The 24,589-nt window shown below is 36.6% G+C and overlaps 1 protein-coding gene across 1 annotated transcript in view; it reads right to left on the bottom strand.

The window, feature by feature from the left end:
• Nucleotides 1–24,589, bottom strand: part of LOC306849473 (phosphatidylinositol 3,4,5-trisphosphate-dependent Rac exchanger 1 protein-like) — a 73,094-nt gene that overhangs the window by 31,096 nt on the left and 17,409 nt on the right. Inside the window, exons 2-10 of the mRNA XM_079384518.1 lie at nt 22,413–22,478; nt 22,139–22,261; nt 19,779–19,883; nt 19,323–19,424; nt 18,633–18,794; nt 16,726–16,859; nt 16,413–16,528; nt 7,965–8,114; nt 3,038–3,185 (exon numbers count right to left, since the gene is read on the bottom strand). Of these exons, the coding sequence (XP_079240644.1) occupies nt 3,038–3,185; nt 7,965–8,114; nt 16,413–16,528; nt 16,726–16,859; nt 18,633–18,794; nt 19,323–19,424; nt 19,779–19,883; nt 22,139–22,261; nt 22,413–22,478 (1,106 nt within the window). The remainder of the gene's footprint in view (nt 1–3,037; nt 3,186–7,964; nt 8,115–16,412; nt 16,529–16,725; nt 16,860–18,632; nt 18,795–19,322; nt 19,425–19,778; nt 19,884–22,138; nt 22,262–22,412; nt 22,479–24,589) is intronic.

Genomic DNA, 24,589 nt, shown 5'->3' with positions numbered 1-24,589 from the left:
ATCCTGCCCTTCACACAAATCTAAACAATAAATGTTTATGATGTGGGTTATGAAGATCTTACGGACTGCTTACAAAGCCTTTATGTGCAGCTCTGCAGAGGAAGTTCACAGAGGAGAGGGCAGTCAAGCCCATGAAAGAGAGCAGTGAAATGAAACAGAGAGTGAGTCTGCTGTGATTACATAAGTCTCTAATTCAGATTGGCAGGAAAGGGAAGGGGTGGAGGTGGGCGTCCCTGGGGTGAATTAATTAGTGTTTATGTAACTCATTAATATTCTCCACAGCTAATACACACAGAGCCCTCTCACATGCCTTAGATGTGTGTGTGAGAATTTATCTATATCTGTCTGATGTACGTATGTGAGAATGAGACAAGGATTTAATGAGATATTAGTTTACTGAAAACAAGTGAAGCTTGATTACCACAGCAAATAATTTGGATGTGGCCCTTAGTTTGTAAAAAAAAAAAAAAAAAAAAAATATATATATATATATATATTTAAATGAAATGTAGTAATAATAATATAAATGTTTACAGAAATGCACGTAGAGTTCAGAAATGCAAGACAGAAATGTAAAGCTTGCATATGTATAAAAGCACTATAAACACTTCCATAGAAAACTTTTAGTTATGCATTACCAATGTTTTTCTTGTGGGTGGATTTTTCACTCATTCACCTTAAATCTAAACAGCCCTTTTTTATATCCTTTCAAATGTTATGCAACAATGCCCGGATTTATCATGGTTATATGGTCACAACCGGAGTTGAATAACTAGATAACTCTGCATCGACAAGGTTAGTGAACAATTTTATCAAAGCAGTCTCATAAATGCAACTTTTTGTTTGTTTTTGCAAACTGAGGGACAAGTCAAAAAGATTTTCTGTGAATACAGACAGCAGATGCTTTCAATAGAGCATAAGTTATTCTGAACCTGAAACATTCCTTTAATGCTTTGGCAATTTGAAGCTATTTACCATGCCAATAAAGCTTTAGTTTACTGCAGTAAGTAAAATGAAATAAAATTAAATGAAAAAAACATTTATGTCAAAATATAGTTGTGATGTTTTAAGTATCAAAATCTCATCATATTTTGAAGTAAATTCTTCAACATAAGCACAATAGTTAAAAATAAACAGTGGTTCAAGCAAGACAGAGATGAGAGAAAGAGCCAGAGTCTGAGCAGTAGCAGAGCGTTTGTCCATATTAACAGCTGAACTGCTCGGCTGTTCCTGGAAGGAGTCGGATTATGTTCTATTCTGAGATAGATGCGCAAGCCAGCAAACAACAGAGCCAGTCACAGCTGCTTTCACCTGGACCACCGAGGCTGAAACGCACAAATAATTGTGTTCTGAGGGAGCAGTGCGAAATTCATCCAGTCAGGCGTTGACAGGAGAACAACAGCACAACTGAGGCCGTGAGGCCAGCGACAGCTCGCTATTAAGCCACTTTAGCGGAAGTGCTACTTCAACTTTGAACTAGTCAAGTTAACCTTTCTTTTTTTTTTTTAAACAGCTACTGTACACTACAAGATACTAACAAACAGTAGCCACAATAAAGCTGTGAAAACACAAGATTGTTTACCGTGTTGAGAGTTGCTGAAATCGCGTTTGGTCTCGTACTGTATCGCGTATCTTGTCAGTGTGTGCATTTGCTTGGCCATTTTTAGTTGATAAACAGGAAAGTGGGTCCAGCTGAATTGAAATGGTGATTTGTTGGATTGGTATAAAAAAGGTTATTATACCACGGCAGCGGTCGCGGCAGTCGTCGTGTGAAGCCCTCTTAGTGTGAAGACCGAAGAGTGTAAAGACCATCAACTCTACCGTGCGACTCCACCGGGCTAGGACACCGGCAAGGGATAGAAGTATCGCTTTTTATTTTAGTTTATTCAGCAGTAATTAATCTGCCTCAAAACCAGTGAGGATCTCAAGCAGAGTCAAACTGTGTAAACTGAAATACATAGTTTTAAATTAAATACTATAATGCTAAATAAAACTAGGTCTAGAACCAGAAAAATCGAACAGCAGCATCTAACAAGAAAATAATAATAATAAATATGAATGAGTCTATGAATAAATGAGTTTAAAAATTATTCAGTGATTTCTTTGAATCCTTTCTTCTTTTCTCCAACTGAAATTCACTAAAATGAAGTGACTTCGCAATTGTGAGAACAGTTTAGGATAGTGTGTTTATGTCCATTATCTTAAAACAAACAAAAAAAAACAACTGCATTTTGTTGCACAATATTGTTATTCACTGGCTAAATCGGCTTGTGACTGAAAAAGCTACACCTAAGCTAGTCACGTTCCTGAAAATGTAGATAAAGTTAGCAGAATTTGCTACTTTGACTTACTGGCTCCCAACACTGCAAGGCCCTGCAGATTTATGAATCAATTTAATGAGGCTCATATCTGAACTTGTGAATTTTTGCAGCCATTTAAACTAGATTGCATCAATATAATAGCTTTAAATGGACCACAGTGTTTTTCCCTCATCTACTAGTGCAGAGCAAAAAGGGAATTTTAATTGGTGTGAGGAATCTCTCCTCTCTCCTCCCAAACACACACACACACAGTATTTGGAAGTTTAATGGTTTACATAGCACTCATTGTTCATTCATGGTGTTGAAAGACTGGGTGAGCAAGCGACAGAAAGAAAGAGAGAGAGGGAAAAATGAAGAGAGATGCACAGAGAGAAAAAGAGAGAGAGACTGAATGCAGATTTCTCTCTAATGAAGGTTTTTTTGCTGGGAATGTCTGTGTCCAATGGGGTGCTTGGCAGTGAGCTTGGGAAAGCATTTACAAGCGCTAAGTGAGTATGTGTGTGTGCGTATGCATTTTCATTCATGCAGGGGCCTCTTGGATTAGGATGACTTGCAATATATTCAGGAGACAGTCAGACGGTGTAAAAGCAGCCGAGGGAAGGTGCCGCACTCAGCACGGAGCGAGCCAATCACTGGCATGGGAACTGACCTGTCATAAGGTGAACCCCTCTGTAAATGAGAATCTCTAAAATGCATTACATAATGCTCAAACTTACTTTCCCAAGAAGCACTTGGGTACAATGGTGAGTTTCCTGCGGCGGTCTTTGATGAGGTGGCGGCTCTTGGTCATCATCATATGGTAGAGCTTCTCTCCCTTCTCTGCGATCATGACGTAGGCATCACGCTCCATCCCAAGCTTCAAACCTGACAATAAATATAAGGGAAAAAAAGAGTCAAGAACTCCTAAGGAAAGTGAAAAAATCTGCAATTTAATGTCATTTAAAAAAATATATATAAATATATTTAAAAAAAAAATTGAGATAATAGTTTAAATATTTTAAGAACAACATTTATACATACATATCATGAAACAAATATTTATATAAATAAAATATTAGAAGCAATAACATCAATAACATTAGTATTTTTGTAAAAATACTATTAATAAAAATGAAGAAATACACATCTAAGAGCAATAACAACAACGTGCTTCATCCACTATATATGCAAATTGTTTAATTAAATTGTTTAATTGTATAACAATTTTTTGGCAAATAAAAAAACATTTATACAAATTAAAAAATATTTAGGAGCATGGGCCTTATTTATTAAACATGCAAATTGTTTAATTAAATTATGTAATTGTATTATTTTGCAATTATTGTGCATGTTATGTTAATTAAAAAAATAAATAAATATGAATGATTTTGTAAAAGTTATTTCATGAATAAATCCAAATGTGCAGGAATTTATTTATTTATTTTTCTCTCAGTTTGCTGCACCTGCAACCCAAGTCAGTTGTGCGCAATTTTTCATAGAGAATAATAAGTCTTATTTAGCAAGCATAAGTGGTCTTGGAAAAAAAATAATAATAATTAATAGCAGATTTGTGGAAGGAACTGAACTGGTCTGAATGTAAAAGAAACCTTTTTAGACAATTCTGCTGTATAATTACAGTTTATTCTTCGAGCGTCACTTACTAGCTCTTTCACTAAATCAATGTGGGTGTTGCTGTGTCAGTTAATGTTTAGATGAGGCTGAGAGGAAACACTGGTTTAACTGATTTTATAATAAGACACGGCTTGATAAACCGTTCACACATTCACATGCATGCTGCTATTTGAGGTATTTTGGTGGTTGAAGGGCTGAGACTCACAAAATCAGTATCAGCATTCTACATACATGCCACATCCCATACACAAAATTAAATTGTTAAATCTATTCATTAAATTCCATCATCAAATAAAAAAAAAGTAGCATTAGCAAGTCTTTAAAAAATGCATTAAACTGTAACTGCTTATCACATATTTTTCAAGGCAGGTCACCCCAAAAACTAATCATAATCATTCTCTTGCAACACTTGGCATGATGTGGTTAATAAGGTGAGAAAAGATACAGCTACAGATGCCGATAAAGACCTCAACCAAAATGTTTGCAGTTGCCTGAAAAGACCTTAAAACAATAACACTGCATCTTAAAAACTGTGCAATAGTGCAATGCAGCTGAAAACAGCCTTGTTTATATTAGAAACGCAGCCAGAGTCAAGCTGCAACGGAAACCGGAGCTTCGCACAAAGGAGGTTGGCTAAAAAAAAAACACTTCATAAGTTGTTCGAGGCTGTTTGTATGTTGCCTAATGCAAAGAACTCTTCAGGTCAAAGAAAACGTTCACATTTTTAACATATTTAAACAAAAGGTGATGTTAAAGAGAGACTATCAATGGGATTGCAGCTGATGCAGGAGGTGGGATGTGCTCAGATGTGGCGGCAGCTGGCATGGCTCTCATTCAGAGCTCTTTACTGTGTCTGAGACCCCGGAGAGAAGGAAGCCACCGGCAGCTGCAGCTCTCGCTCACAAAGAGTTTTTTGAGGAGATGTTCGTGGCAGCTGTACGAGGCTCCAATTCAATCAAGTCTCGGCAAAGAGGCAACACATTAAAAATGGCTTCTCAGAAATAACCCTGCTGAATCGTAATTTCCACCTTGCCATCTGAAGAGGCCTAAAAGCCAACCAAAGCCGCAGGAGCTGAGTGGAGTAACTTGTGACGCGTCAATCATCTGTTACCATTGCATCTTAAGGTTTATTTTGATCCACCAAAAATTTACAATGAAAGACTTCTTGAGGCATTTGAAGATCATTTTTGAATCAAGGAAGTTTGATGAATTTACAGTCAACAAAAAAATGTGTGCTCCCACACTCACCCCCTTCCTTCCCTTCCTTCCTCACAACAGGTGCTTTAATTCTCACATAATTAGTGACACTCCCACATTTTCCCAGGATCACATGACATCACACATAAATGTTTACATGGCTCCTATAGCATCTGTAGGTCTGATGCTGAACGTCAGTTTTAGAAATGAGCAAGCCTTCATTTCAAACCATAAATCTTGATTTTCTCGATTTCAAACAGTGCACATCAACACGAAATGGATGAACGTACGTATAAATTCAGGGAATGGTCACCCACATTCTTCAAAATAAATAAACAAATAATTTTGATTTTAAATTAAAAAAAATTTAAATAATGTAACCATTTAACATGTTTTTTTACACAATTATTTAAAAATTACTAATGATTATTTAATTATTTAAAGGTATCTTTAAAGCAGACTATGCATTTGTAATGCGTTATTCAGATTTGCATTTGAATGAAATCTTACACTCCAGATGACCAGAATTCCTAAATTGGAGCCAATTTTGCATGTCAAGCCAAGTATTAATCGTAACATGTAATTCAATGACATCTTTGACTTATACAGAGCATTGAAAGGAGCGCTGGCTAAAGATCTGGATGGTCAGAGAGGTGTGACTGATGTGGCACCTGTTGAAATGGGCTCCGATTTCAAACGCTGGAAACTTGATACGCTCCATAAAACTTCTGCTTTCATCTGGCATCGCAGCATTAAAGTGACGTCTCGCTCTACCGCCAACTCACCGCATTACAATACTGTGGCTGAGGACTTTGCCTTGGACACTGGTAACTGATCCTACAGACTAATACTTCATGCTGAAACATAAGAGCTGCAATCAGAAACGGCTCTGTGGTATTTGGGGTTTTACTGCTATGATCATGTGACCTAACAATCAGAACAACCCTGTAGTAAAACGCAAGCCTCAAAAGCAGAGATAACAAGAACAGGTGTCCAGCAGAGGACAGGTTTTTCATATCACAACAGAAAAAAATCCACAAAAACATACTAGGTATAGCAGAATGCAGGATGCTAAAATACAATGCACAGTGGAAATTAGTTAATTCCTATTCAATAAATATTTGCTTTGATAAGTATGATTATTTAGTAAATATTGTGACTAGAGTCCTATTCGCACGGGATTAGTATTACCTGGTGACCTCCAGTCATTTGTAATAATTGCGGAGGTTGTCTGTGATCTTAATCCCGTGCGAATCGGCCATGTCTGTAATTTGCAAAGTAAAAATTCCCCTGCAAATGACCTACCATATTTCGCCGAACACAGAGGTCCTGTGATAATATTAGTCCTGTGCGAATTGGCATCTCTGTGATTTGGCCAGCATTTGGCGGGTCGCATATCATTTTTCAAGGTTTTTGTTTCCTGTGCGCCTTTTTATCCATCTTTCACAAAGAATGGAGCTGTGTTGGAGTGTTTGATAGTATTTTGGGTGTTGTCATATCGCTTCATCATACAATTTGCAGAAAGAGAAAGCTGAAAAGGTTTAATGTGTTACAAATAAATCAAGCATAAAGCTTGAGATATTATTTTAACCTGGTGAAATGACATGGGACACAAAACTCTATTAGTTTCTTTTCTTTTCTTTTTTTTATAATTGGACCAGAGAACAGGACTCTCAAAGCCTTGACATCTGGGTATCCGGGAGATAAGTCAGTAATTTCGAGTAAAATCACAGGCTTCGCTTATCCCGTGCGAATGCGCCACACAAAATTCAGATGTGGGGGGGTAATTTCAAAATCACACATGGTCCCCAGATCATATTAATCCCTTGCGAATAGGGCTTAGGACCACCAATTGATAAATTCTTTAAAAAAAATTTTTAAATCACTTTTGAAATAACTTTTTTACAATCATTTCAATGTAATTTCATTAAAGGGTTAGTTGACCCAAAAATGAAAATTCTGTCATTAATTACTCGCCCTCATGTTGTTCCAAACCCGCAAGACCTTCGTTCATCTTCAGAACACAAATTAAGATATTTTTTATAAAATCTGAGAGCTCTCTGAGCCTCTGTAGACAGCAATGCAACTGCAATGTTCCCAGGTCCAGAAACATAGCAAGGACATCTGTAAAATAGTCCATGTGACGCAAGTGGTTCAATGGTAATTTTACAAAGCTACGAGAATACTTTTTGTGCGCAAAAGACAACCATAATAACAATTTATTCAACAATTCTTCTCTCCGAGTTACCATCTTCCGCTATTTTGGAGTACCCTAGAACGTAATCAACGTCGTTATCAATCAGCGTCATGTTCATGTTCAGTAGACAGCGCGTGCATGCTGAACGTAAACAATGCTGATTACGTTCTGGGTTTCTCTGCAAAATGGTGGAAGACGGTAACTCTGGGAAAAGAATTGTTGAATAAATTATATTATCGTTTTCTTTGCACACAAAAAGTTTTCTCGTAGCTTCGTAAAATTACGGTTGAACCACTGATGTCACATGGACTATTTTACCAATGTCCTTACTATGTTGATAGGTGGTAGTATCTTTGCTGTCTGGAGGGTCAGAGATCTCTCAGATTTGATCAAAAATATCTTCATTTGTGTTCATTTTTGGGTGAACTAACCCTTTAATTTTAACCATTTTTAGACAGTAAATATTTACTAAATTAACATGTTCAATTGTAAAACCAGTCATCATGCAATCAGAAATTTGTTAAAGATTTGATTCAAAAAATTTTGAATGAGTTATAATGGTTTAATTTTTTTTTTAATTTTTTTTTTATTTCATATGCTGCATACTCCATAATTACAAACCAAGAAAAATTACTCACTCTCTCTCTGTTCACGTTCCTTTAAAATGGCGTCTAGCCATTTCTGCTTGTCCTCAGCGTTCTTGGCCATGCACACAAACCACTTGTTTTTGGCCGTGTTGTGAATCTTCCAGCCATTGGTCACTGTGTAATTGTTACTGTGATAGTCCGCTAGAAAGACAAAGTAAAACAACACGAAAAAGACAAAACAGGTTAAACAATATCCATTAACGCTAATAACACAACTACACCAATTGAGAACTAGATCACACAAACATATACACAACACAACTATTACTTATATGGCATGCAAACAACTAAATACATTTGTTAAAGGTTGTTCACCGAGGGTCTACATAAATCTATCAAAATTGTTTGCGCCTTCAAAGTAACCTTAAAAAATGTGGAGGTTTCATTACTAAACGAGATACTGACCCATACACAAATGCTGACATAGATAATAAGATTTTCTTCAACAATCTAGAAGCATTAATAATGTAAAAAGGTTAAACTATCCTATAAGTGTGAGAAATCATTAAAGATGCATTTCGGCGCATGGCACTTCTCTCCCACCATTAAACCAAAGCCTGACAGGAGAGCATGTGTGTGAGTGAGGGGTTCAGACTGTTACTCATGGTCCAATTTTATCCCAGACCTGACAGCAGGTGAATTATAGGGAGAAATGAATGAGGTATGGAATAGGTAATGAGCAGTGGTTAATGTTGAAGTAGTATAAATAGATTTCAGAGCACTGAGAGGATTTGATAAAGGCTTTTAGCTCATAAAACTGGAGAGAATTTATGGGTAATCTTATTTGGCACACAAGTTTGGTTCAGTAATAAACACCACCTAAGCATTATCTGATTGTTTTCCAATTAAAACAATAGCTCAGTCAAAACAAGCAGATCAGATTGCCATGCTGCATGTGAGAGCAATAAACAAACATGGAGTAATGTGAAAATATAAAAATGAGTTTAAGGTTGCTGCATTTTTTTTCCTGCTGCCACAAATGATGTGCCATTTTATTACTGCTTCAAATGTGACTGATCCAATCAAAATTTTGAGTCAGAACTATACATTTTATTACTTTTACTATTTTGAATCTTTTGTTTTTTCCACTTAAGACATATTACATATTATGACCATTACATATTATGGTGCTGCTTTTGCAGTAAAGTCAGTCTTTTATTGTTATTAATTTACAAAAAATAATCCTATCTTTTGGTTTTCCCAACAACAACAAAAGATTATTTGTAAAATATTTAATACTTAAAATAAGAATATAAAATAAGAATAATATTTATAAATAAAATTATTTATTATTTTATTTTATTTTTTAATTAACAGAACATTTTTTTCTCCTGGAAATTCAAATGGCATATTAAAATAAGACTAAATTAATATTTATAAAATTATTATAATTTTTTTTTTTAATTATATATACCATATAATGTGAATTTCTAGCATAAAATATTAAATAAAATGACTGGCATATAAAATTACTCAAAGCGTGATATAAGATTTTGGTCAAAACACCTACCCCTTCCAATCATTATTCATCACTAGACTAAACTGCCTTGAAATCTCCCTTGAAACAAGACTGTAATCATAAAACTGCAATTAGGCCTAATATCTGAATTTCAAACTCATTATCTTCAATCTTCACCCCCAGCATTTGAGTGATTTTATCTGTAACCTTATCCAATAAGGCAAAACACACCAGTTAAATGATTTACATGTGACACAAGCCCTGATAAACATGACACTGAGAGACTGAAACACAAAACAGTCTTGCATTGACCGTATCAACTGAAGGCACGTGTGGTTTAGGCTGGTACTGTGACAGCCCTATGGCTTGTTTTTCAGAAAGGATGTTTTTCTTTGTGGCTCAGAGAAAACGAGAGAGAAGTTGCACTTCCACCCTGCTACTTAAGGTGTGGTGAAAGAATAAGAGCAAAAGGTGAGTAGAGCAGCCGTTACTTCCCCTGAGTTGAATTTCATGCTCGGCCCGACAGCTGAATGGCACCTTTGACAAGGGACCCTCGGCAGTCAGCGCAACAGAAAGCTAAATGCAAAGCGCTTGATTCTGAGAAGCCCTGCGTGATCTTATCTTTAGGACATAGAGGCGTTCATTTCTACTGCATCAGTTGAAGTTCCCTTTAAATGGTTTTGTTTGTTTCTTGTGATGTTCATAAGTATCACATGGTGATCAGATGGAACAAAAAAGGATATCATACAGGAAACTCCCTTACACATCCCAAGAAAATCAATTGCGTTTCAAGAATCAAGAAATCGTGTTTGGTCTCGTACTGTATCACGTATCTTGTCAGTGTGTGCACTTGCTTGGCCATTTTTAGTTGATAAACAGGAAAGTGGGTTCAAGCACCAGCAGAAGGCAGTGTAATGAAATAGTGTTTAAGAGAAGCAGTCTATCAGCGGAAGTTTAAAATCAGCTCGTAAGTGTATTTACTTGTCTCAGTGTTTAGCGCATTTGCCGTTGCTAGGAATTACATATTACATAACGCTTATTTTTGTTTACTGTGTTGAGAGGTGCTGAAATCGCGTTTGGTCTCGTACTGTATTGCGTATCTTGTCAGTGTGTGCACTTGCTTGGCCATTTTTAGTTGATAAACAGGAAAGTGGGTCCAGCTGAATTGAAATGGTGATTTGTTGGATTGGTATAAAAAAGGTTATTATACCGCGGCAGCGGTCGCGGCAGTCGTCGTGTGAAGCCCTCTTAGTGTGAAGACCGAAGAGTGTAAAGACCATCAACTCTACCGTGCGACTCCACCGGGCTAGGACACCGGCAAGGGATAGAAGTATCGCTTTTTATTTTAGTTTATTCATTTATATATTTATTATTGAAATGTAGTTATATGCATGTGTCAATTTTATTTAATTTCTTTATTTTCTTAAATATGTGGGTATATAGTATTTATAGAGTTGTAACTAGTTTTAGTTACTTTTTCTTATTTGTAGTTCGCTTTGGACAAAAGCGTCTGCTAAATGACAAAAGTAAAAGTAAAGTAAGTAAGTAGAAAATGTTGCTTTGTACACTACCATTCAAAAGTTTGGTTTATTTAATTTATTTTTTAACATGATCAGAATCCTGAAAAAAAAAATATATCATGGTTTCCACAAAAATATTAAGCATATTGTCATATTAAGCTGACAATAACAAGAAGAAATGCTTTTTGAGCACCAAATCAGGATATTAGAATGATTTCTGAAGGATCATGTGACATTGAAGACTGGAGTAATGACTGATACAAAAATCAGCTTTTAACAAGAATAAATAACATTTTTAAATATTAAAATTGGAAAACTTATTTTATTTTGTAATAATTAGGGATGCATCGATCCGATACTCAGGATCGGTATCGGCTCCGATACTGGAATTTCTGCCGGATCGGGTATCAGTCAGGCGAGATCGATCCAAATCCGATATTGTACGTATACCATTCTGTGTTATTGTTAAGCCCCATGAAAGCACAAAAGCATTAGAAAGCACTATAAGGTCAAAGTCCAAGTGTTCTGAAGCCGTTTCGTAGTTTAATGTGAGGTACAGATGAATATTTATGTCGTTAAATTCAAGTTCGAGTAAATTCTTCTCTCCGCTGCTTCTGTCTGTCATCCTCCGTTCAGCATTCAAACTGTGTCACGTTCGGTTAAGACAGTCAAGACGATGAAACTCTCTCCAAGAGCACTCAATAACTGAGAGTTAAAACTGTTAAACGAAAAGGATCAATAAACTACGCACAGATTTAATAAGCTATGCACCAATATCTCTTTCCTTTTCCTTCCTGTTTCAAGCGCATCATTCTGCGCACGGGAAGCCATAAGCGCTTTGTGCCACTCTCTATTGGAGCTTTTCCTATTATAATGCTTTTGCGCAATGAAAGATTATTTATAGCGTTTCTTGTTCGGTCCTATCAAGGCTATTAATAATCTAATGTATAGCACAGTAATGGCAGCGGCAACATATATGATAGCTAGGACTGCTCTATCATATATATATATATATATATATATATATATATATATATATTAGGGCCGGGACTCGATTAAAAAAATTTTTATTTTACTATTAATCGCATTTTAATCGCATATAAATATTTGACCTGAGAACAGTGAGAAGTAAGTTTTTTCATATGGATTTTTAGTATACCATTGAATAATGACTGAATACATAAGCTTAAGCAACAAAATATTGTTTATTCTTGTTCAACCAAGTCCAACAGACCAGTGCAATATTGCCATTAAGTGTAGCAATAGGATATTTAGAAATATAGTAGCCTACATTTCAGAAATTCAGGTACCCTATAGGTAGGTATACCTTCTGTAAACTGTTTTTTTAAGTAAAACACAATACTTTCAAGTACATTCAGAACATTGGAAACCCTGACTATTACTGTAGACAACATCTCTGTTGCTTCAGAGGCCATAACAGACTTTGTTGATTTACCAACAGCTGGTTTAAAAAAAATAAAATTAATTTCAGTCCAACTCTCAATAACCTTGGCCAAAACAATAAAGAGTTCAACAAAGTTTCAGTTGCACCAACAACATAATACATAGTTCAACATAAAGTGTACCATTTAAAATAAAATAAAAAAAGTGCCAGTGACTGACCTCAGTCCCTATTCTTCCAATAATCTGATGAAAAATAAATCTCTCTGTTGCTTAGGCCACTGTTTGATCAACATTTCAGGAACAACAACCCCATTGGTTTCAGGATACCTGTATGACTATTCCTCTACTTCTCTTTCAGCCAGTTGCTGAGACAAACTAGCCTGTTCACATTTTCAGAGCTCAAGGCTGCCCTTTTCTTTTGAACTATGCCAACCAAAGCGGTCTCATCAGCTTCTTTGTCCATGTTCACTGAGGTTTGTTTTTGTCTGAACGCTAGTTGGTGCTCCAGTATAATCGGTCCGCCGAAACTCATCCAGTGAGAAACGTTCCGCGGTGCAAAAATAAGTGCGATTAAAATGCGTAAAAAAAAAATTAACGCGTTATTTTTGTGTAATTAATTAATCTAAATTAACACGTTAAAGTCCCGGCCCTAATATATATATATATATATATATATATTACACACACATACAGCTGCCTTCATTGTGCTATGAAGTGAAGTGAAGTGACATTCAGCCAAGTATGGTGACCCATACTCGGAATTCGTGCTCTGCATTTAACCCATCCAACGTGCACACACACAGCAGTGAACACACACACACCGTGAACATACACCCGGAGCAGTGGGCAGCCATTTTATGCTGCAGCGCCCGGGGAGCAGTTGGGGGTTCGGTGCCTTGCTCAAGGGCACCTCAGTCGTGGTATTGAGGGTGGAGAGAGCGCTGGACATTCACTCCCCCCACCTACAATCCCTGCCGGACGGAGACTCGAACCCGCAACCTTCGGATTACAAGTCCGACTCTCTAACCATTAGGCCACGACTTCCCACTATACATTTAAAAGAAATTAATTTTAATCTTGTAGTTTATATTTATAAATAAATTAATTTACTTGTTTTCGTTAATGTATTTTACAACAATACAAAGAGCAATGCGTAACATTTTACCAGATATAGTCCTTCGCATATTCACTTTTATTTGTTCCCCACTAAATAATGTTATCACTACATGTTTAGATTTTATAAAATTGTGTACTCATGATTGTTCTAGAATAAATTTTGCTGCTAAATTATCCACTAACCTAATTTATAATAATATTTTTGTCATAGATTATGAATGGGCCTGTTTACACCTGGTCATTTCATGCATTTTCGCTGACCGGATATCTATCTGATTTGTTCAAACGTTTCGATTTACACATGGCCACAAAGTCGCAAAACGGATATAAATCCGATCTTCAATTCCTGCGCTATATTTAAATGTAACGAAGTTCACATCAACGAAATCAAAAGATAAGCGCTGCATTTGATTAATTATCAGCTCATTTCAAGATCAAAGACCGCAATAGGAGAGCACGTGGCATCAGCACTGGAAAGATAAGTTTGTCTTATACTTTTAATGAAGAGTATTGTGTTGATCGTCTGCGTCTTACTTCCAGTTTCATTCGCGGCAGTTTGCGTGTCTGCTTGATGAAGAGATACTCAGCTACTCGTCCGCGGCGATGCATGTTGCACTAGCGCAGTCATATCTGACTATAATGTCATATACAGTTGTGGTCAGAATTATTGGAACCCTTGGTAAATATGATCAAAGAAGACTGTGAAAATTAACCTGCTTTGTTAATCCTTTTGATCTTTTATTTAAAAAATTCACAAAAAGCTAACCTTTCATTGGATAATAAGAATTTAAAATGGGGGGAAATATCATTATGAAATAAATGTTTTTCTCAAACACACGTTGGACACAATTATTGGCACCTTTTTATTCAATACTTTTTGAAACCTCCATTTGTCAGTTTAACAGCTCTAAATGTTCTCCTATAATGCCTGATGAGGTTAGAGAACACCTGACAAGAGATCAGAGACCATTCCTTCATCCAGAATCACTCCAGATCCTTTAGATTCACAGCTCCATGTTGGTGCTTCTTCTCTTCAGTTCACCTCACTCATTTTCTACAGGGTTCAGGTCAGAGGACTGGAATAGCCAGCAGAAGCTGGGTTTTGTGCTCAGTGACCCATTTTTGTGTTGTTTTTGAGGTTTGTGTTTGGATTATTGTACGGTTGGAAGAGCCAAACATGGCCCATTATAAGATTTCTAACAGAGTCAGTCACTTACTGATTTTTTATCTGTTGATATTTGATAGAATCCATGATGCCATGTGTCTGAACAAGATGTCCAGGACCTCCAGCAGAAATATAGGCCCACAACATCAAAAATACAGCAGTATATTTCATTGTACACATGGGGTACTTTTTATCCCTGTGTTCACCAAACCCATCTTGAGTGTTTGCTGCTAAAAAGCTCATTTTTTAGTTTCATCTGACCATAGAAGCCAGTCCCATTTGAAGTTCCAGTCGTGTCTGATAACTGAATATGCTGGAGTTTGTTTTTGGATGAGCTAGGAGAATATTTCTTGAAATCCTCCCAAACAACATGTGGTGATGTAGGGGCTGTTTGACAATTTTTTTTTAAGGTTTTCTGACCCCGAGACTCAACTATTTTCTGCAATTCTCCAGCTGTGATCCTTGAAGAATCTTTGGCCACTCAAACTCTCCTTCTCACCGTGCATTAGGACGATATAGACACACGTCCTCTTCCAGGCAGTTTCATTACATTTTCTGTTGATTGGAAATTCTTAATTATTGCCCTGATGGTGGAAATGGGAATTTTCACTGCTCTAGCTCTTTTCTTAAAGCCACTTCACTAATTTGTGAAGCTCAATTATCTTTTGCTGCACATCAGAAATATATTCTTTGTTTTTTCTCATTGTGATGGATGATTAAGGGAGTTTGGGCTTTGTTTTCCCTCCTATTTATATTTCTGTGAAACAGGAAGCCATGGCTGGATAATTTCATGTTCATAATCACCCTAGAGTGCTCAAAATTGTGAATATGAATGGGAGTATACTTCAGAGATATTTTACTCTTAAGAATTTCTAGGGGTGCCAATAATTGTGTCCAACGTGTGTTTGAGAAAAACATTTATTTCATAATGATATTTCCCCCCATTTTAAATTCTTATTATCCAATGAAAGGTTAGCTTTTTGTGAATTTTTTAAATAAAAGATCAAAAGGATTAACAAAGCAGGTTAATTTTCACAGTCTTCTTTGATCATATTTACCAAGGGTTCCAATAATTCTGACCACAACTGTAGCTTATAACACAGTCTCACACGTTTATTTTTATTTTCTACATTTTGGGACAAGTAAAATTTACATATGTGGTTTTAACAACCAGATGCGTTTACACATGTCCAGTTTCGTCTGGAATGCGGCCCAGACCACCTCCTGAAGTGGTTTGAGCGATCGGATTTATATTACAAAACGCATGAAGTGACCAGGTAAACAGCCTCTATATATTTTATATATATATGTTATTTTTCATTAAAATGAAGTTGTCTAATAGATTGTGTTTAACACACAAAAGAGTGACACAGAAGTATAGAAATTCTACATTGATTTAAAAAAAGAAAAAAAAACTGCGCTGGTATCGGATCGGAATTGGCCGAAACTCAGAATTTTCTGGATCGGATCTGAAAAAATGGTATTGTTGCATCCCTAGTAATAATATTTCACAATATTATTTTTAATGGAAATAAATGCAGGGAAGAGCATAACAGACTTCTTTTTTTTTTTACTTTAAAAATCTTTAAAACATGTACATTTGTGTGGCAGGATACAATAGCTTCAAAAACTACTTCGCTGCACAGGAAACTCAACTGATTTGAATAGACTTTGAAGTTAGCATGTTGCTAAGCTAACAATTCAATACTCTACGCAGCAAGAAAATACATACCACATGCAAAACTCTTTAAAAGCACTAACAAACTCAAACCTACCAGTTCCGTCTTCCACATTCTCGACCTCCATGACCTCCGTGTTGATGCGGCCTCTGAACACGTACTGGGGCCCATTGATGGATTTTGTCCTTTTGGTGGATTTCTTCCCAGACACTCTGGGTTTTTAAAGAGTGAAAAAATTGGACCAATATTGTTTAGTTCCTACACATTATTCTGATGGCTGTTTCATTGAAGTTTTACTAGGGATAACAGTAATCTACTAGAAAACATGTTTATGCACGTTTATGCAGACAGTTTTCCTATAATACAGACAAGATTAATATAAAACTCAATAGCATCTTAAAGGCCTAACCGGGACTTCCTCTTGCAGTAGACTAGGAGGTTGTCAAACAGGAAGAAGACCCGTTCCTGGATGTTTCCAGCTGATATCTTCAAAATGTTGCCTTGGAGCAACAGTTCAGTGCATATATCAGTCAAGTTTGTCCCCTGGAGAACAAAAAGAAACATTTGTATTGATTTTGATAAACATTCAACTTCCATAAAGTTTCCACAAGTTCCATGAAAAAAGAACAGTATAAGAGTTTCGACTATAAACATTCTACAATAAATATTTTATTCAGAAGTGATTAGCTGACTATGTTCATGTAGCAGCAGTTGAAAAAATTTACGAAGATGTATACATCAGTTTATTTGATCATCCATCTTTTTAACAAACGGGCATTATATTTGCCTTTGATTGCAATCTCTTTGTGTTTTATGACAGTGAGAGTGTCAAATTTCACTTAAAACAATTCCAATCTGGTCACTAAACCAGACCTTCCATCTATACCTCAGATAAAAGCGTTCCCTTTGTCTTTAAGGGGCCGGAGGAAGCCCGACAGGTTTTGGTAACACAGACTGTGTCCTGTTCAATATCCAGTACCATTAAAAATTGATTCCACTCTGACGCTGCGGTTTGTGCTGACTCTGTACAGGATGTGATTTTCTATGCTCGGCAGGTGTGGGCGTGTGTGAGTGTGTTTGATAAGCAGACTCCATCTTCTCTGCTTAATCAATGGCGTGCCCAGACGGGTCAATTAGAGAGATGAGAATCTGCTTCCCGCTTGTTCTGCACTATTTACCTATAAAGGTGAAGCACTGGACTAAATGGAAACTTAATGCATTTGCTTTTCAATCAGACCCCACATCCTGAAACACTCTATAGCTGGGGTGTAAATAAAGCCTCATGTTTAAGCCCTCATGTTATGTTGTGTTAAATATTTAATGTTATCAATACATGATCTCTGAAGAATTGAAACCTTGAAGGAATAATTCTGTCATCCAAACTCATATTATTTGCTTTCTTCTGTGAAATGTTCAAGATTGTACTTGCTGCTCTTTTTCATATAATGAAAGTAAATGGAAACCCAGAATGTCAAGATTTATTGTGTCAAAAAAAACATAAGATGTATTCCATTATATTCTATATTACAAGTTTTCTGAAGTGTTATGTACATTTTGTATTTATTCTTGTCATATAAATAAATAATAATGTTATATAAATAATGACAATTATATTTTTTTATGGGCTGACTATTCCTATCCACAAACTTTAAAATATGTGAAATAATCCCCATCCTGTCATGCTTTGCAGGAATATTCACAGAGGCATAATGGGACTAGAAAATAACACAACAGGAGCAAGAATGCAGTAAATGGTGAAAACTTTAACCATCTAAGCAACACTTAAGGCTCACTGCCAGCTATAGAAAACACTCCACTTTGTACAACTACTCAGTTCTGCATCGGATAAATCAATAAAGAGGATTAATGGACAGGGTACAAAGAGTGAGAGAAACAGAGGATGGAGACAAAGTAACTATGGCATAGAGAAGATGATGGAAAAAAGAAGGTGGGGGAAAGACGAGCAAAGAGAGAGAGGAGGGGAGTTTGTGGTGGCACACTGTTGCATGTTACACAAAACTAAAAGATCTCTATAGTAACGGTCTTTGTGTTCAGACTTCCTCTTCCTGTCTTAAGAAAATGTCATCAGCAGACACAAAGCGACACTGATCATGTCCACATCAATGATTCTTTCGAGGCTACGCTTAAATTCTCATAATCACAAAGCATACTGTTAAAAAGGAACTACCCTATGACAAAGAGTTTTTTAAAGAAACATTAAACAAAACTAATTGGTGCTGCTCTGTTCCTTTAAAACCATCAACAAGGAAAAGAGTGCATCATCTATGACAATGAGCGATCATGCATCTAGCTCACCTCCCAGCCCTCTATGCGTGACTGTAATATCTCAAGAGCCTCTAGTTTCTCCATCTGTCGCTTGGTCTTGTTGATGTTGCAGCACACGGCTTTCATGGCCTGCAGGGCCTCCTCTACTGCGGGGTAATCTGAATGCTTCTTAGGGGTCCTCTTCAAAAGTTCCTGAAGGACAAACAGCAGGTTTACACAGCTACACATCAACTATCTGCTGATATGCTTCAGATACTATGCACAAGGGGCTATAAAGGAGTGTGCAAAGTCAATAGTAAATCAAAATTGACCCCATTTTATACGTTCATGATCTTACTCCCAAAAAAGACAATGACTTTGTAATTATATGTACACCATCGTTCCCCAACAGTTCAATTTTTTTTATTTTTAAACAATTTTCCTTTCCTCGGATACCATCAAGGCCACGCAGGCTACTAAACGCCTGTTAGCTAACTGCTAGCTAAACAGTAACACCCATTTAAAAAAAAAAAAAAAAATTAACAGTTTTTCCTCTTTCATTTGGAAATGTCTTGCAAATGTTTAGTTTTAGGTTTGTTTGTTTGTTTGTCCTGTCATACACATAGCTACTGTTTGTCTATGGCTATCAGAATGTTGCAAAGTAGTATAATATAGAAGAAATAATCAACTCATAATGCACTTGCTTGTAAATGGCCATAGTGGAAAAAAGGGAAGCTGTACCTTCAGTAGCAAAGGGTATTTACAGATCCTCTGAATGGGAGACAGGAGATACCCCTCAAGAGGAACATCTGTGCTCTTTTTTCCTCCTAACAACATGAGATGCTGAAAACACAAACACATGATCGGATTTGCACATCATCCCATTAAACTGCTTCATGTTGAGAATACAGTGGGTTTCCATAGAAAGCACTGAAAGGCACACTCTCACATCCTGGTTTGTGCAGTAAAAGAAGCTTGGGTATCACTTTCACTTCAAATTGTGGAGATAAATTTATTTCCTGTGACGAACTGATCTAGCCACTAATGTTCATGTGAAATGATCACTAATGAAATCTGTTGCAGGGCTTCATATGTGAAACTGATCTGTGCCAGGACGGTCACAGGATGTTTGAGGGATCTTCATCAGAATATGATGTAATAAAACAGACTGGATTTCTGAAAAGGAAAGGTGCTTACCAGCAGGAAAGTGCGTACGTCAGGGATCTTGTTAAGCTCCATCAGTAGTCTGAGTGCTTTCTCATGGTTACTACAGTACTCGCCATACACAGAGAAACGGTCCCTCTAAAGTGGAGAGAGGAGAGACAAAACACTCGCTAGTCAAACTTTTTTTTTTTTTTTTTTTTTAAAGACCGTCCAAACAGATTTATATCATTCTTTTGTTAGAAAGGAGGTATGTTTTTGAACATTCCGATTTATGCATCTCATGTTCAGGTACAAAATTTGTCCCAGGCTGGCAGACCCTCTGATCCACCCACAAATTTTTGTCCAAGGCCCTAAGCTCAGGTCATCTGGGAAATACTAAACATATAATAAACATTTTAATAAATTTTACACAGCCCAATACACCACCTCCTTTAACCATTCTCTCAAATACTGAGCTGCAAAGTGACATGGGGGGAGATTTCAGGTAGTGAAACTGCTAGAGAAGCAACAAGGTGCTGTCATTTTGCCCTACATTATTCAAAACAACACAGGAAGTGAAATCAAAGTGCATTGGTTTTGCCTGAAAGCCACACCCTCTCTGTGGGGTGCAAAGCTAGGTGGAAATAGGAAGTTCTAAGCTAAATAAAAAAAAAGCAACTCATCTTCAGACATTTAAAAGTGAGCAATGCACTCCCATTAATGATTAAAGATGTGCACTGTTTACTTTTAAGAGTTTAAAGATCAATTGCTTTTTATTAAAGTTTAATCCCAGCATGCAGTTATTAAAAACAAATCTCTACTGCGTTACCATTTAAAAGTTTGGACAGCTAGTCATTCTTTATAATTATTATTATTTTTAAATGATCAAAAACTATCAAATACCACAGATGAGAGTTTGAGTATTATGTAGTGACCAATAAATAAATGCTTTTAAATAAATGCTGGTCCAACTAAACCTTCATAAAAAATAAAATAAAAAAAATAAATGAAAATGAGTTGGGTCTGGCTAAAAAAAGTCCATATGAACTGTTCATCTGGATCAAATCAGGGCTGAGATGACAGTTTATTAAAGATGCATGTGGTGAGGGTAGGAAGTCATTTATTCGAGCTCCACAGGAATAGTCAGAGTAGGCACTGTAACCTTGACGGGGTCGCTGTGAATCCTGACGGATGAGGGTGCTTGAGGCATCCTGACAGAGCAGGAAACCGATACTGGGATTCCACAGGCACTGTGTGGTTGGAGAGCAGTTGTGTATTTTCCTCTTTTCTTTCTCCTTTCACCCTCTTCATTTGTCTGTGCACGTTGTCTATATGAAGAGGTGTGTGTTTTCTATACATGTTTGTGTGTACATGTCTAGAGAGGGTTTGGCATTTGCATTAATGTGTATGCAGTGTGTGTGTGCATGCGTGTGTGTCAGTACTCTGGTTGGGCCCTCGGGCACCAGACCTCAGCACCTGTAATGAGAGAGTTTGGCAGCATCACACAACCTCATCCATGAACGAGACAAACATCTGTCCTGGCATAAGCTTTATAGCACCATTCATCCAAAACACACACACACACATATGCACATTGAGTCCAATTAAGAGGAAATTCACTCCAGTTTGAGGTTAAAACCTCAGAATGTTTCAGTGAACTTGGTCGAAGGTCACATACTGATGCCAAACCCAAAATGACTCCTTGTGAGAACGACAGAAAGAGTTAATGTGCCAGAATGCATGGCTCGGCTGACAGCCAACACTAAGAAATGAATTAAATCACTGTTCAAATCACAAATCATCATTATTACCATATTTCCAGAGAGGGAAAGTATTTTAATTTATACAGAACTGTTTAAATGGATAAAGAAGCTACAACTGTAGACAGCTATTTAGACAGCAATGCTTCCATAAAGTTGCAACTTTAATGCATGTGAAAAATCTGAATATTACATTGAATTTTTTTTATGTAATATCCCAAAATTTGAATACAAATAAAATAGTAACCCAGATAATATCATATCAAGCCTTTCAGAAACTGAAAAATGTAACAAACCAACTGACTGAAAATGGATCAAGATCAGGTGTATTGTTTTTTTTAGTCATGCAGTGATTTTGGACTGAGATCCAAAATAAAGTGGAGCAGACAGACCTTCTACTAAATCCCTAGAGCTGCTAACTAACATCATTAAATACATTTTTTAGAAATACCACAGGGAGGGCAGGTAGTCTCGGGGCTGATAGTATTTTGAGAGAATGGAGGAGGTGAATGCATACAGATCTAGAATACTGGGAATGATCCCACAATGGGATGGATTTACATGACTAAATAGCTGAAAAATCATCATAAATAAGTTGCTAATCAGAAAAACACTAGTTCAAATATGATTTAAAATGCAATCTCATGGACTCACAAACTTGAGGAATACATGTCCAAGAGAATGGTGTGCTTGGGGTTCAGGCTGCAAACTGGCATCCAGAGCGGAAAGAAACTCACAATGGACTTCCAAAATGGACTCAATGTTAGAAAACAAGATCTGCGTGAAAGGAAGAGATATTTTTAATAAATAAAAAAAAATAAAACAAAATGGCACTTTTTAATCTAATGCAGTAACATTTTAAGTGTCCAAATATTTTGGAGCCTCTGTACATTTTCTAAATAATAATACTGCATGTAAATGTTTTTACCTTGACCTGCTCTGGAGTGAGACATTGTTGGTTTTCTGCAGTCTGCCTTATTCTCTGGAGAAAAGCCTGTTGATTTACAAAAATAGAGAGACACACAGAGGGGGAAAAAAAGTTAGTGTTTACACAAGGAATCACTGCAGTGTGAAGGTGGGGCAGATTTGTATGGTCGCCACACTTATGATAATGTTTCAGAACACTTCCTGTAGGTTTACACCCTCTTTCTGCCTGTAACTCTGACTAGAGACTAAACATTCACCTTCAGTGACAAACACACATATAAAAAAAACACACAGTGACAAAAACACACATATACATATATATATATATATATATATATATATATATATATATATATATATATATATATATATATATATATATATATATATATATATATATATATACACATACATACATACATACATACATACATATATATATACACATACACATATATATATATATATATATATATATATATATATATATATATATATATATATATATATATATATATATAGTACTAACAATTTCTACCAAGTAAAATATATATTCATTATAAAAACGTACACGGGGTTATAAGATTTTATTAATTTACATGGCTTTTCCATGAGTGGGAACACTGATTCTTTAAAAAAAAAAAATTGGAGGGGGTAAATTAAAATAAGAAATATCCAGATTTTTAGTTGTTTTACATTTATTCATTTAGCTGACGCTTTTATCTGGTTTTAACATAATTTAAGTACTTTTCAGTCATCTTGAAGCCCCCCTGAAAGTTTGCCAAGGCCCCTAGTGGGCCCCGGGCCCCCGGCTCCCTGAGAACCACTGATATATCCACACTTAGACAGACTCTGTGAGTAAACAGTATATTTGGTGAACTGTAGACAGGCACATTATCCATAATCTTCATTCAGCTTGCTGAGAAGCAGAGGGTTGAGAGAGAACTATAAATCTTCATCACTGATTTGCACAATTTTAGAAGAGTCTCCCCTGGAGAAAGACAGTCTGCCACTCACTGACTGTTTCTAATTCTGGCTCTGTAAAACACTTCTCATCAGCAGCGGGAACAGCAGCAATGAGGTGATCTGCTAACAGTGCGCTCGACTCACTCCGCCCCAGTGTCTGTTAAATTACCTGTCAACTCCGGCTATTGTCTCCGATGGTCTCCCACAGCAACACCACACAGCTAAAGACTTATCCCGAGTGGTTTCAGCTTTCCTATCTCTGCTATTGTTGGTTTTTTTTTATTATTCCATCTTTCTCTTTGATTCTTTTTATTAGCATGTGAGGTGATTTTGTGTGTCAACGTAGGGCTGATTGTTTTGGTAGAAACATCTCTCATCACCAGTCTCCTTCATCCCTTTCTCATGGATTTTAAAGGAGAACAAGACCTTGAATGCAGGCCATCACGCCTCTTTTTCCTTTACCACATAACAGGACGAAAAGTTGGCTAATGAGAAGCACTCGCTGTATCTCCTTCTGGCATCCTTCTGATAATGACAGACTAACTCTCAGTCACACTTCTGCATCTCTGGAAGACATTTAGGATGGCAGCTTATGCTCCTAAGAGTGTTTGTTTGTAGAAACTCTCCAACATATTTAGCTGTAAACATCATGTGAGATCATATGCTTGCACTCAAGAAATGCTCAATTCAACTTAAAGGGAGAGTTCATCCAAAAATTGTCATTTATTCACTTCTACTGTTCCAAACCTCTATGACTTTCTATTTTCTGCAAAACAAAAACGCTATTTTTTGAAGAAAGTGTTTATTGTCTGTACATCGTTTTGGACCCCATTGACTTTCATTGTATGGACAAAAGCAGTCTTCACATTTGTCAAAAGATCTCCTTTTGTGTTCTTCAGAAAAAAGAAAGTCATACAGGTTTGGAAAGACATGGTTTATGTTTAGCTAGTCAGATTTCCCAGAAGGGACCTGAACACACTTGTAACTGACATTTCCAGTTGGCAATGCAAGGGGCCCGTCCCTCAGGCGTGTGATAATTTAAATCTCTCATATGGCCCATCCGCAGTAATACATAAAATGGTCATCCATGTGACTCAGCCCGAGGGGCTGGTGGAGTTATAGACAGGATTGGAATCTCCAAACCGCAACACACAAACAGAATGAAGGGTGTGAAGAGTAAAATAAGTGTTTGCACGACATGGATGGAGTTTA

The sequence above is a fragment of the Barbus barbus genome (assembly GCF_936440315.1).
Source record: "Barbus barbus genome assembly, chromosome: 29".
NCBI classification, from domain to species: Eukaryota; Metazoa; Chordata; class Actinopteri; order Cypriniformes; family Cyprinidae; genus Barbus; species Barbus barbus.
The sequence above is the reverse complement of the archived record's forward strand: the minus strand, read 5'-3'. Positions and strand labels throughout refer to the sequence as shown.